The sequence below is a fragment of the Rhinopithecus bieti genome, unplaced genomic scaffold (assembly GCF_001698545.2).
Source record: "Rhinopithecus bieti isolate Rb0 unplaced genomic scaffold, ASM169854v2 scaffold_3763, whole genome shotgun sequence".
Classification (NCBI taxonomy): domain Eukaryota; kingdom Metazoa; phylum Chordata; class Mammalia; order Primates; family Cercopithecidae; genus Rhinopithecus; species Rhinopithecus bieti.
In genome coordinates, this window is record NW_016804379.1 from 969,304 (window position 1) to 982,926 (window position 13,623).

At 35.4% G+C, this 13,623-nt stretch overlaps 1 protein-coding gene across 8 annotated transcripts in view; it reads right to left on the reverse strand.

Moving 5' to 3' along the window:
• DCAF6 (DDB1 and CUL4 associated factor 6) overlaps positions 1–13,623 on the reverse strand; it is a 146,464-nt gene that overhangs the window by 12,102 nt on the left and 120,739 nt on the right. For 5 of the 8 annotated variants that reach the window (XM_017867583.1, XM_017867577.1, XM_017867581.1 and 2 more), the window contains 2 exons: positions 11,879–11,920; positions 255–393 (listed from right to left, as the gene is read on the reverse strand). In XM_017867583.1, coding sequence (XP_017723072.1) covers positions 255–393; positions 11,879–11,920 — 181 coding nt within the window. The remainder of the gene's footprint in view (positions 1–254; positions 394–11,878; positions 11,921–13,623) is intronic. The other 3 variants (XM_017867578.1, XM_017867582.1, XM_017867580.1) reach the window with 1 other exon arrangement.

The window sequence follows — 13,623 nt, forward strand, 5'->3', positions numbered from 1 at the left end:
AATGATTACTTGTATAAACTAAAAATTTTTTTAATCTACATTTGTTTTTTTTGTAGAGTTTTCTTGTAAAAAATAATGGTCTTTCACAATATATTATAGGACTAAAAGAACCATGTTGGATAAAGAGATAACCAAAGATTTAATAAATGTAATACTGAAATCCCACTGGCAATATATGAAGATAAATCATTATGGAAAATCATTCATAGTATGAAACTGCAATTTCATCAAAAAATGCCATGAACATTTGGTACCATTGTCCTGGAGTTGCGATGGCCTTTATAAACCATTTTTACTAATGGCCTTCTAATGTTCAAAGTATCCAGTTCTTCCATTTCTTTCCGTTCTTTTCTCCGTCTGAAGAACTCCTGAATACGGGCAACAGCAGAGCGTCTATGAATCACATATTAAAAGCAAAAATAAATAAAAATATTCACAAAGAATGATAATGAGAAGCTTATGAAAATATAGTACATCTAGGAAATAAATAAACATATTATCTCAATAAGGCACCCCCAACCAAAAGCATAAAAAGGCAGACACAACAGTGAGACATAAGACTAGTTGAGTTACTACAACAAAGTATTTTAGTTAAAAGATCACTTAGAAATTTGATACTGGTTGAAAAGTAAAGGCAATAGCATGCGGCAAACTGGTTTTAAAGGGCTATTTTATAAAACATAATACAAAATTCATGTGCAATTTTACTATAAATAAATTTTATCCAATGTTCTTTCCCCTCTTCTCCATATTAAGAAAACACATAAAGAGAAATGAAAAGAAACTAAGGGTAACATATAATAGCAGTGGATAGAATTCTATTTTGAGATTGTATTTAAAATACTCCTTAAAGATGTTCCAAAACAGACTACTCTAGGTAAAAGAATAATGAAACCCTGTCTCTACTAAAAATACAAAAAATTAGCCAGGTGTGGCGGCAGGTGCCTACAGTCCCAGCTACTCGGGAGACTGAGGCAGGAGAATGGCATGAACCCATGAGACGGAGCTTGCAGTGAGCCAAGATCGTGCCACTGCACTCCAGCCTGGGTGACAGAGCGAGACTCTGTCTCAAAAAAAAAAAGAAAAGAAAAGAAAAAGAAAAAACAAAAAACAAAAAAGAGAATAAATATTAATATATAAGCAATAAAACAAGGACCTTCAAATAGCATCTTCTTTATGGACTCCATATTACGGATTTGGAACTAATGAAGCAGATTTTACTCTCCTAAGAAATGGTTTGGTGACAGAAATGAGATTGAAGAACAAAGGATTCTTAAAAACTGATTTACCTATTAAAGTAAACTTCTCCTAACACATATTACTTAATAATTTTGTCAGTTTGAATTTATTTAAAATATTATATTTTGACACATAATAGACCAAACATCCATAATCTTTAAAAGTTTACAAATCAGTAAGAAAAACAGATCTCATAACAGATAACAAGTATATAAAAGATGCTCAGTCTCACTAATAATAGGATAAAAACAAAAAACTGATTCAAATGTTTATTAGATTGAAAAGACTTTTATGTATATGAGAATGGTAAGAGTTCAGGAAAACAGGCATTACTGACAGGAGTTTGAAAGTGGTTTCTACACATAAAAAAGATATTACAAACTTTTTACTAAATATAACACATATACTGGAAAGTTGAAAATCATAAGGTAAAAAGCTCAATGAATTTTCACAAACAAAACAGGTCCATATAATCAGCACCAGTATGTAGAAACAGTATAACCAGATTTCCTGAAGTCTCCTAAGTGCCCCATTCCCATCATTACTGTCCCTTTTAAAGGAAACCATTATTCTGACTTCTGATATCATGAATTAATTTTGCCTGCTTGTGAACTTTAATTAAGTGGCATAATACATTATATTTTTTTATGTCTAGCTTCTTTAGCTCAAAATTATGTTTGTAAGATTCATCCATGTTGTACTTGACTGTAGTTTATTCACCCTTTCTGCTGCAGAGTATTACTTGGTATAAATATATTAATATTTATCCATTCTACTGTTGGTGGACATTGGGTTGTCGACATTTTTGATTACTAATATTAGGCTACTATCCACATTTGTATATGTCTTTTGGTGAACTATGTACATACTTATGTTGGCTATATACCTAGAAGAGAAGCTGCTGGACCTCAGTATGTGCATAATGTTCTGCTTTAATAGATACTCTCAAACTGAAGATCTATTTGTGGTTTTCCAAAGTGGCTGTATAAATTTACACTCCCACCCATAGTGTAAAGTTCCAGTAAAATATATTTTTGAAAAGAAATTAAATAATATAAACTTTGACTCAGCAATTTAACTTTTAAAAAATGTATATTATAGAAAAATTTAAATATATAAATACATAAACCTTTTTTCACTGCACAACTGTAATTGAGACAGATTGGAAATAATCTAAATATTCATATAGAAAGAATAGGTTAAATAAATTATGGCACATCCATACAATGAAATACTTATGCAGCCATTAAAAAGGATATGAATGATCCGTAAACAACCACATGAAAGATATCACCATTATACTGCTTAATCGAAAACACAGGCTAAAGAATAATTCATAGAATAAAATTATATATGCATAGAAAGGGTTTGGAAAGATGGACATTAAATTATGACTAACAATTTTTAAAATAATGATGTAACAATTATGTATTTCCACTTTCATAATAAAAGATGTTTACTTTTCATAAACTAAAATGGTATACTTTAAGTTACACAGACTTACTTAAAAGTGTTTTAAAACTTTTTTCTATGCTAAGTATATCAAAGAAAAGGAATCTCCACATACATTTTAAGTTAGATACAGTTAGAAACTCCCAGAAAAGCTGACATGTTTAGTTTACTCTCTTTCTGTTTGGGAGGTGAGAATGGGAAGGGTAGAGAGGTCAAATATTCTCGAAAGAGACATACTTAAGACACATAGGCTTGGATCTCTCTATCACGTTTCTGAATGGAAGAAAAAGGAACAATGAATCAGTTACAAATATGTGATTAGCAAGAAACCAATAAAGAAAAAACTCTTTTGCTAAGAAAGTAGAGTTATAGGTAGTAGAAGAAATAACTGTGTTGCTAAGCCAAAGGACGTAAGAGCTATAAATGGGAAAAAATTATGCAACAAGAATTTAGATGGCAGCTCAAATCATTTATTTCATCACTCAGGCTAGAGTGCAGTGGCGGGATCTCAGCTCACTGCAACCTCTGCCTCCCAGATTCAAGCAATTCTCCTGCCTCAGCCTCCCAAGTACCTGGGACTACAGGCCTCCACCACGTCTGGCTAATTTTTGTATTTTTGGTAGAGATGGGGTTTCACCATGTTGGCCAGGCTGGTCTTAGACTCCTGACCTCAAGCGATCCACCCACCTCAGCTTCCCAAAGTGCTGGGATTACAGGCATGAGTAACCGTGCCCAGCTTCAAATCATTTAAAACAAGATGTATGGACAAAATTAAGGCTGTATTAGTAAATGAGGTGGTAATAATTATGAATAAATGAGAACTGTATCAAAGCATAAATGTTCATTTAAAAACTATGCTCTAGGCCAGGCACGGTGGCTCACCCCAGTAATCCCAGCTACTCGGGAGTCTGAGGCAGGAGGGCTGCTTGAGCCCAGGAGTTCAAGACCAGCCTGGTCAACACAGTAAGATCCCATCTCTAAAAAAAGGTGAAAAAAATTAGCTGGTGGTACACACCTGTAGTCCCTGCTATTTGGGAGGCTGAGGTGGGAGGATGGCTTGAGCCCAGTAGTTCCAGGATGCAGTGAGTTAAGATCATGTCATGTATTCCAGCCTGAATAACAAAACAAGGATCTATCTCTTAAAACAACAACAAAAACCAAAACTCAAGAAATCTATGGGCCAATTAATACAAATAATAGAAAAGGAATGTGGCTGGATACATAATCATATACAAGTTAACTGCATTTCTAAATATCAGCAAGGGACAATTAGCCTAAATTTTAAAAGGAATGCATTTATAACAGCAACCAGAAGTGTCCTTAAGTTACAAAAAATATGTGTAAAACCTGTTCACAGAAAAATAAAATGTTACTGAAAGATATTTTCTAAAAGGCCTAGGCTGAGTGTAGCAGTTCACACCTATAATCCCAGCAGTTTGGGAGGCTAAGACAGGACGATCCCTTGAGATCAGGAGTTTGAAACCAGGCTGGGCAACATAGTGAGACCCCATCTCCATGAAAAAATCAAAAAAATAAGCCAGGAGTGGTGGCACACATCTGTGGTCCCAGCTACTCAGGAAGCTGAGGTGGGAGGATTGCCTGAGCCCAGCAGGTCAAAACTGCAGTGAGCCGTGATCATGCCACTGCACTCCAGCCTGGGCGACAGAGCAAGACCCTGTCTCAAGCAAAAAAGAAAAAAAGGCCTAACTAATTGTAGATATAACATTGTATAGTAAAGATAAACAATTTTCACTCAAATTTATTTTACAAATTTATTACAACTATAAGCATATTCTGATGACTTATTTATAGAACTTAATAAAATCAACCAAAGGACAAAGAATAGCCAAGATCCTTCTAAAAATGAATAAAGAAGGGTCTTGCCTTAGCAGCCATTAAGATTTATTACAAAGCTATAATAATTACAAAAGTATGATACTGATAGAGAGACAAATTGTCTGATGAAACAAAACAGCCTAGAAACAGATTTGTGTTATATAAATCTTTGTAATATGACATAGGTGGGATAGCAGATCACTGGGAAAATTCACCATTTCATAAATGAACAGGGGAAAAACTGGCTATCTAAATGGGGCAGGGAAAAGTTACACAAATACATCATAAACAAAAATCAGTTCCAAATAAATTAGTAACTTAAATGTCAAAAGTAAAACTTCAAAAGGAAATATAGATACATTTTAAAATTCCAGATAAGGATTTTATAAATAAAAGAAAGTGATAAGCATGAAAGATTGATAAAATTTATGTGAAAATTAAAATGGTTCATCAAAAAACAGCCTAAAACAGTGAACAACATCATAAAATAGAAAAAATATTTGTACACTAATACATGATAGTAGATTAGTATCAAAAATGCATTAAGAATTCTTATAAATCAGTAAGGAAAAGAAAAACAACTCAATTAAAACAACCCAGTAGAAAACCAGATCAGGACCGGGTGCAGTGGCTCACGCCTGTAATCCCAGCATTTTGGGAGGCTGAGGCAGGTGGATCACTTGAGGTTTAGGAGTTCGAGACTAGCCTGGCTAACACAGTGAAGCCCCATCTCTACTAAAAACACAAAAATTAGTCGGGTGTGGTGGCATACACCTGTAATCCCAGCTACCTGGGAGGTTGAGGTAGGAGAATCACTTGAACCTGGGAGGCGGAGGTTACAGTGTGCTGAGATCGTGCCACTGCACTCCAGCCTGGTGACAGAGCGAGACTCTATCTCAAAAACAAACAAACAAACAGATCAAGAGATCAGGCTGAAAAACAAGAGATGCATAATCTTCTTTGTAAATTGGGCAATGAACATCAAGACCATGAGATATTACTGTACACCAAATCAATTAGAAAAATCAAGATATGTGACAACAAGAATCAGTGATGTGAATAAATATGATTTTTTAAAATATTGTTATATATTGTATTTAATTTACACTCCCACTTTGGAGAACAATTTTAAATTATTTTGTAAATGGTCCGTTCCTGGGTATACACCCAAGAAAAACTTTGTTATCAGGAGAAATATTTGAGAATGCTCAAAGCAGCACTGTTAATACCAAAAACTAGAAACAACCTAAATGTCCATTAACAGGAAAATGGATAAACTGTGGTTTAGTCAAACTTATTATTAGATAGCAGTAAAAATGAGTGGGCAAGAGCTACATATAACATGGATGAATCATAGTAAGATAATATCTGAGAAAAAAAAAGAGTCCCAGTCTTGTATACAGTATGACATCATTTTTATTTAAAGTTCAAAAGTGGGTAAAAATTTATGTTTATATGTTTATGTTTTGTTTTTTAAAGCAAGGCATGATAACCATAACATTCACACACTGGTTACCACTGGAGTGGTAGGCAGATGGACAAAATAGAGTGAACAGGTAGATTTAAGTTACAGCGAGTTTTTTAGTTCTTGGATTGGTTGGTGGACTCGTGGGTATCTAAAGAAAGAAAAGGAACTAAGTATGAACTAACAATAATACTGTGTCATAAACCAAGATTATAAAAATACAATTCTCCCCTTCCTCAGGTTAGATGAGGGGTCCTTAATACTCTCAAAGCCCTGCAAAGCTCTGTCAATGCAATTACTGTATTGTAACTATGTACATGTGTCTGCGTATCCCACTGAACTGAGAGTTCAAGGAGGGTAGGCGTTGTGTTATCATTATCACCTGCACTCATCAGAGTATCTAGCACGTAAGAGGTTTATTGAAGTAACAAAATAATAGGTAAAAAAATGATTATCCAGCAATTTCAAAGTAATAACAAAACAGCTCAAAGTATCAATTATTATTCTATTTGGAAGAAACATTTAATGGAGAAAAAGACAGAGTAAATCTCAAGAATGTACAACTAACCTAAGAAAATAAAATGTAGACTCCTGACTTTGTATTTTACTATCGCATATTCCAGGAAATCTGGAATCTTGGAGATAACTCCAAGGTTAAAGCATGAAGTTACATGAAACAGTCTACAAACCTCTTTTAAAAGTACTAGTCACATTTAGTAAAAAACTAGGCTAAAGTATCAGGAGAAATTCATTAAAGAGCACTAAAAAATGTATTACTTTGCATACCATTTTCAAGATGGTAAACTCTTTCATAAAACACCATTACACATAGGTAGAAGGGCACAAATTAACTGATATTATAGGTATGATTAAAATACCTTACAAGAGAACAAAGACTTTTAGGGTGGGAAAACAGCATAATCAAAGATTAGGAGAGGATAGACCAGGAATGAAATGACTTAAGTAATTCAGTTACCAAACAAGGTTATTATATAAAGGATACTGTACTACGCCTATGGATAGAATACAAGAACATGACTGGAATTATAGCAGGCGAATTTTGAATAAATTTGTAGAAAGAAATTCTTTGCTGTGCAAAACACACAGTGAAACACTAAAGGGAAATAAAAGCTTCTCCTAGTCCAGGTTTCTAAGGAACTCAATACTTGTCTAGAATGTAGTTAGAATAATCTGGAAGCAGAGCACTTCTCAAACTTGGGATTTTTGCAGCTATTCCACAAAATAGGCTTATGATAAAGTAAGTCTGGAAAATGATATACTAAACAAAGCTTAAAGAGGTTTCTTTGCTGCAAGTCTTCTCAGAGGCTTTATTATGCTACAAGTTCTTGTGAATCTCACAAAGATGTATACAAAATGTAGTATTTCCCAAATTTTGTGACCACATTGTAGAGTATAAGAACACTTTGGACAATGGTGACCTTCATCTTCTTAATTTTGTAATTAAATTATTCCATTCAAAAATAAATCGAATGTGAATTTATTATAAAAAACTTGAGCTTGATTTTTTTCAATTCAAGGACTGAAGATCTAGGTTCTTATAAACATAGGAAAGCTATCCTCACCACCGTCTCCTTCAATAGAAGAGTCTCTGCAACAATTATTACATTTCTATGTCTCTACTTACATAGTAACTATAAAACTTTGCTATAAGAATCAAAGTTGCTATGGGTATGTGTTAAAGATGCATTCCCCAGGCATAAATAAGAAAAAGGATATTAAAAGAATAAATTAAATTCCATGTATTTATGGTTCATTGGAAGTGCTCATTATAATTCTGAATACCATTGTTCTTCAGTGTATCAAGTTAAAAACCCCATCTCTACTAAAAATACAAAAAATTAGCTGGGCATGGTGGTGCATGCCTGTAGTCCCAGCTACTTGGGAGGCTGAGGCAGGAGAACTGCTTGAACCCGGCAGGCAGAGGTTGCAGTGAGCCGAGATTGCACCACTGCACTCCAGCCTGGGTGACAGAGCAAGAATTCACCTCCAAAAAACAAAACCACAAAAAACAAACAAAAAAAACCCAGTAAGCTCTTTTAATTTACACTATGTATACATTTTTCTTATATTAGCTTAGTAGTTCTTAGAAAAGAAAACCTCATTAATTTGAATCTTCTTATACACAACCTGTGATTATTCAGCCAGGGTGAAGCTAAAATTTTCATTTAAATTATAAATTTTAAAATGTTTGCAGTCCAATTGAATCCTATAAATAAGAGTCTAGAAAAAAGTTATTAAAAGATAAACATTTTAAGTGCTTTAAAACACACACTTGGTTTATAGTAAAAGCTATGTGCTATGGTTTGCATGTCCCCTCCAAAACTCATGGTGAAACTTAATCCCCAATGTGGCAGTATTGAGCGGTGGGGTCTTTAAAAGGTGAATGGATCATGAGGGCTCTGTTCTCAAGAATGAATTAATCCACTTATAGATTAATAGGTTATCATGGCAGTGGGGACTGGTGGCTTTATAAGAGGAAGAGAAGCCTGAGCTTAGCCTTCTCATCACATGATTTCCTGTGCCAGCTCGGGACTCTGCAGAGTCCTTGCTAGCAAGAAGGCTCTGTGGCCCTGCTACCTTGGATTTCCCAGCCTCCATAACTGTAAAAAATGCATTTCTTTTATTAATTACCCAGAAGATTTCTATCATAAGCAACAGGAAATGAACTAAGATACTATTAATATATTAGCATTATCTAGCTTTATCAACAAAAAAGGTCTATATGTTAGAATTTCTGTCATTTCAACACGTATCTTTACAAGTATCTGAAATAAGTGAGGGAGATAGGTTGCTAGACAGTATCTTGCTGTTTCTGCTCTTTTGTGGGGGCAAGAAACTGGATTCTTTGCCTTACAACGTATTAGTAAACAAAAGTAAGGGATAGCAGGTCTGATGCTGCTATCTTTAGAAGGGTCTGCTTATAAGGCTGGCGCTTGGCTGGTATCTGAGAACTTGACTTTTGGCATGTTACATCGCTCTGCCTGCCTGGGATACAACCCTGCAGGGCCAGCTTGCGTAAACTGCAAAAGTAACATGATTTGTGGTGAACACCTACTTTCCTTCTGGGTCTGGAATTCAGGTGACTGTGGTTAGGCACACAGGCAGAGTTGTCTACATGACCAGCCCCCAGTAAACACCCTGGATATTGAGTTACAAGCAGGCTTCACCAGGGCAGAAAAACTACACAAGTATTACTGTATTTTATTGGGAAGGGAGGTGCACATTCTCAAAGAGAGAACAGTGGAACATTGTGCCTGGATTCTTCCACTCTGTCTGATCTTTTTTCCTTGCCATAATAAATCATAGCCATGATTGAAGTGTAGCAAGCAATCAAATGTGTGGAGAGGCCGTGGGTCCCCTGAAACAGTAGTAATTCATTGGTTTCTCATTCAAGTTTCAGGAAGCAGAGAAAGAAAGCAAAAACCCATATTATGCAGGGAGATACGAATAAAAATTTAGTTAGCTAGAGTTTTGACAAAAAGGTGTCTTTGCCAACTTTTATTTCTGTGTGCCTGTATGTATTAAACTGTCCTTAAAAGTGCTTACCTTCTTATATATGAAACCATACAAATATACAATGAACTGTGATAGGTAGTACAGTATGCGTATATAAGGGCCCATATTTTTGATTAGGGAATATATGGGCCAGGAAAAGTAACTTAAGATGATGTTGAAAGATGAGGTGACCCAAATGATGGTAACAGTGATGGGAGGTCTTTTCTGTTAGAAGGCTCAGAGTATGTAAAGACACACTGGCTTAAGGCAGCATAACGTATTCAGAGAACTCCAATAGTCCTCTGAATGTATCCAGTGATACTCCAAGTATGGCAATGTAGACAGCATGACCAATGTTTGGCAGCAGCTATAATAAGAAGTGCCCTATATACCAGGCAAGGAAGCTGGGTTTGTCTCTTCTTTATATCATAAACAATGGACAAATACTGAAAGCAGGAGTAGAAGGAGTTGGAGAACTCCCTCAATAGACCAGGAAAGAGGAGATGAGGTAATAAAAGTAGGGGATGACTACCACTTTATTTACTATTCAAAGAAATATGGCACCTATCATTCAGAATCTTAGCAGATTATAGTAAATCACATTCCCCAAACACTGTAAGACAGTCCCTAATGAAGACTAGTCATAACGGACAGTAGATATAAACATCTGTGATAATTTTATTTTTTTAATTTTGTCTATCTTAAGCAGTTTACATTCTTTGAACATCTCCAATTGCTAAAAGGAGAAGCAGAACAAATGTGTTCAGTGGCAGGAAAATACTGCCTTATAATTAGAAGCTTCCACCAGATAATCTCTACATAAGAAATAAATGAGGTAGAGAAGAATGAGTCTCACCTCATTTACTCTATAGGGAAGTAACTGTTACATTTTCTGCTTTACCATTGTTTACCAGTTCATGATAATCTCCACGTTAGTGTTTTAGCTTTTCTAAAACTCAAAGCATCATGGTACTTTATAGTTGCAATTTTCATTATGAAAGCAGAAACCAGCTTTGTGTATTTGGGATAAAAAGAATAAATCAGAATATCAAAAAACTCTAAAGCAAATTTCATTTTATTGTCATGTAATTAATTAGAAAGTGATAACTAGGCCAGGTGCGGTGGCTCACGCCTGTAATCCCAGCACTTTTGGGAGGCCAACACGGGCAGATCACTTGATGTCAGTAGTTAGAGACCCGCCTGACTAACATAGTGACCAACCCTGTTTCTACTAAAAATACAAAAATTAGCTGGGCCTGGTGGCGGGCGCCTGTAATCCCAGATACTCAGGAGGCTGAGGCAGGAGAATCACTTGAACTCTGGAGGCGGAGGTTGCAGTGGGCTGGGATTGTGCCACTGTACTACAGCCCAGGCAACAGAGCAAGTATACATCTCGGGGGAAAAAAAAAAAGAAAGTGATAACTAGTAATAATTTGAAAAAGTTACTTCAAATATACCTTAATGTTAAAACAGGCTAGAAACAACAATACAAAAATAAAACAAGTTTGAGAAGCAAAAACAAATTTGAGACTTGTAGATGAGAATCCTCCTGAGAATGAACCATAACCAGAAATTTCCATACATCTATTATATTTTTTTGGCTTATTTCATGACTTCTGCATTTTTCATTGGGAACTCTACAAACTTTACATTTCTGATTGTTGCTGTATGTTTCATGTTCAACTCTGTTTTAGAAACGGATGTAAATAACAGATATATGCCTCTAGAGTTAAGTACAAGGTTGCTTTTGTCAGCAAACCAGGTTTTGAGTAGGTGATTGATGTGATTGAGGTTCACTTTAAAGATCTACCCAAAAACATGCCCCATTGTCAGAATTAGAGGAGTGCTTGAGGATTATATATCATCTTGATGTGACACTATTTCTAAACTATTTATAAGGAAACAACTTTCTTTCAAAAATCAGAAACCTATACACAGATTTAGACTTAAGTACATTTTTAGTTATTGAGCTCAAGGAAAAGGAGCATATATGAATAACAAAAAGTTGATAATTGTTATCCCAATCAAATTAAAAAAACATAAATTGCATTCTTCAACAAAATATCCAAAAAGAGTAACTGATATTTAAAGTACATCATTTCAGATTATAGTTACTTTGTCATATGACACATTTGAAGTGAACATCAGTTATATCTGCACACAGGAAATTTCTTTTCATTCTATCCCCATGCAGTGCATGCAGCTAAATATAGTTTGTGGAAAGCGACCTGCTTTACAATGCTTAGCACTTAGAGTTCAGTAAGTTCAAAGGAAGTATTAACTGTTAATAGGAAAGGTGGTTAGCTGTGGCAAAATAGGATCTGGCAAATCCATCATAGAAAAAAATAATGAAGGAATATACTGAATTACCTCATTATTCTATCACCTATTGTTGTTCCTCTGATATTAAATCTAGTGAAGGGAACACAATAACTGAAATCACTTACAAAGACTTCAAAGAATCAAATATTTAAAGCATTAAGGTCACCTTTTTTTTTTATCATCAATCATCTCAATTTTAAAAAAACTTTTGTTTCCCTTTGTGACTTAGGGCATTAAGCAAGGAATATGTCAGTCAACTAAATGTATATGAAGAAATTAAGCAAACAGAAACACTCATTGAAGATAAAATAGAAGGAAGACATTGCACTTAATCCCTTTTATCTTTTAAATAAATCAGAACCCAATCCTGTCACAGTATGGGAAACTGCACTGGCTTATTATGAATACCATCCACAGGAACACCTATACGCTCCTCAAAGCTGAGGAGCTCTTTGGAAAATAACTAATTAAGCCCTAAGTTGACTCACTTGGCCTAACCACAAGACTATATAACGAATAAGCAAAGAATAACATGGCTTTTAACTTCGTAGGAGTCCAGTTCTTTGTCTTTGACTATTTCTTTTCTCTCTGCAATTTTCTTTAATAAAGAGTAAACTGCAATAATGAGAAACACGGAGAGCGTGGTTATAATGATGACTGAATAAATGCTGCCAAATTTACAGTACAAGGAATTTTGGCTTTAAAAGTGAGGGCTATGCTCCATGGTCCAGAGTAAGTATATGGAACCAAATTTCTATGAAAATAATACTTTTAAAACTTATTACAGGGCAATATAGGATTAATATTACCACTCTTTAGGGAAAAAACTGTTAGATCATCCTAACTGAGGATATAATTAAAAACTATTCAAGAGACTATGTGAGGACTTATTCAGGAAGCTTTCTTAGATGCTTGTTTTTTTCAGAGAGTAATTCAGGTTTTCTCTTGAGTTTAGAAACAGTAAGAGCTACCAACCAGGCCATCAAATCATTTACAACAGATTTGGCATTGTAAAAGAAAAAAAAAATTATATGGGCCGGGCACGGTGGCTCACACCTGTAATCCCAGCACTTTGGGAGGCCGAGGCGGGCGGATCACGAGGTCAGAGATTGAGACCATCCTGGCTAACACAGTGAAAACCTGTCTCTACTAAAAATACAAAAAATTAGCTGGGCGTGGTGGCGGGTGCCTGTAGTCTCAGCTAATTGGGAGGTTGAGGCAGGAGAATGGCGTGAACCTGGGAGGTGGAGCTTGCAGTGAGCCAAGATTGCGCCACTGCACTCCAGCCTAGGTGACAGAGCAAGACTCCATCTCAAAAAAAAAAAAAGAGAAAAACTTACATGAAGATTATCTAAACAGAGAACTCAACCACACTCTTTTCATTCCAAGGGCATACATCTATGTTTCTTAACCCAGTATATGGCCAGGCACGGTGGCTCATGCCTGCAGTCCCCCAGCACTTTGGGTGGCTGAGGCTTGAGGCCAGGAGTTCAAGACCAGCCTGGTCAACATAGTGAGACTGTCTCTTCTAAAACTAAAAAAAATAAATAAATAAAGAGTGCAGCAACATGCACCTGTAATCCCAGATACTTGGGAGACTGAGGGAGCAGGATCGCTTGAGCCCAGGAGTATGAGGCCGCAGTGAGCTATGACTATACCACTGCACTCCAGCCTGAGTAACAGGGCAAAACCCTGTCTCAAAAAATAAAACAAAATGAAATAAATAAATACAGTATATAAAATCACTAAGAGATACACATACTATTTTTTTGTTTTGTTTTGCTTTTTTCCTA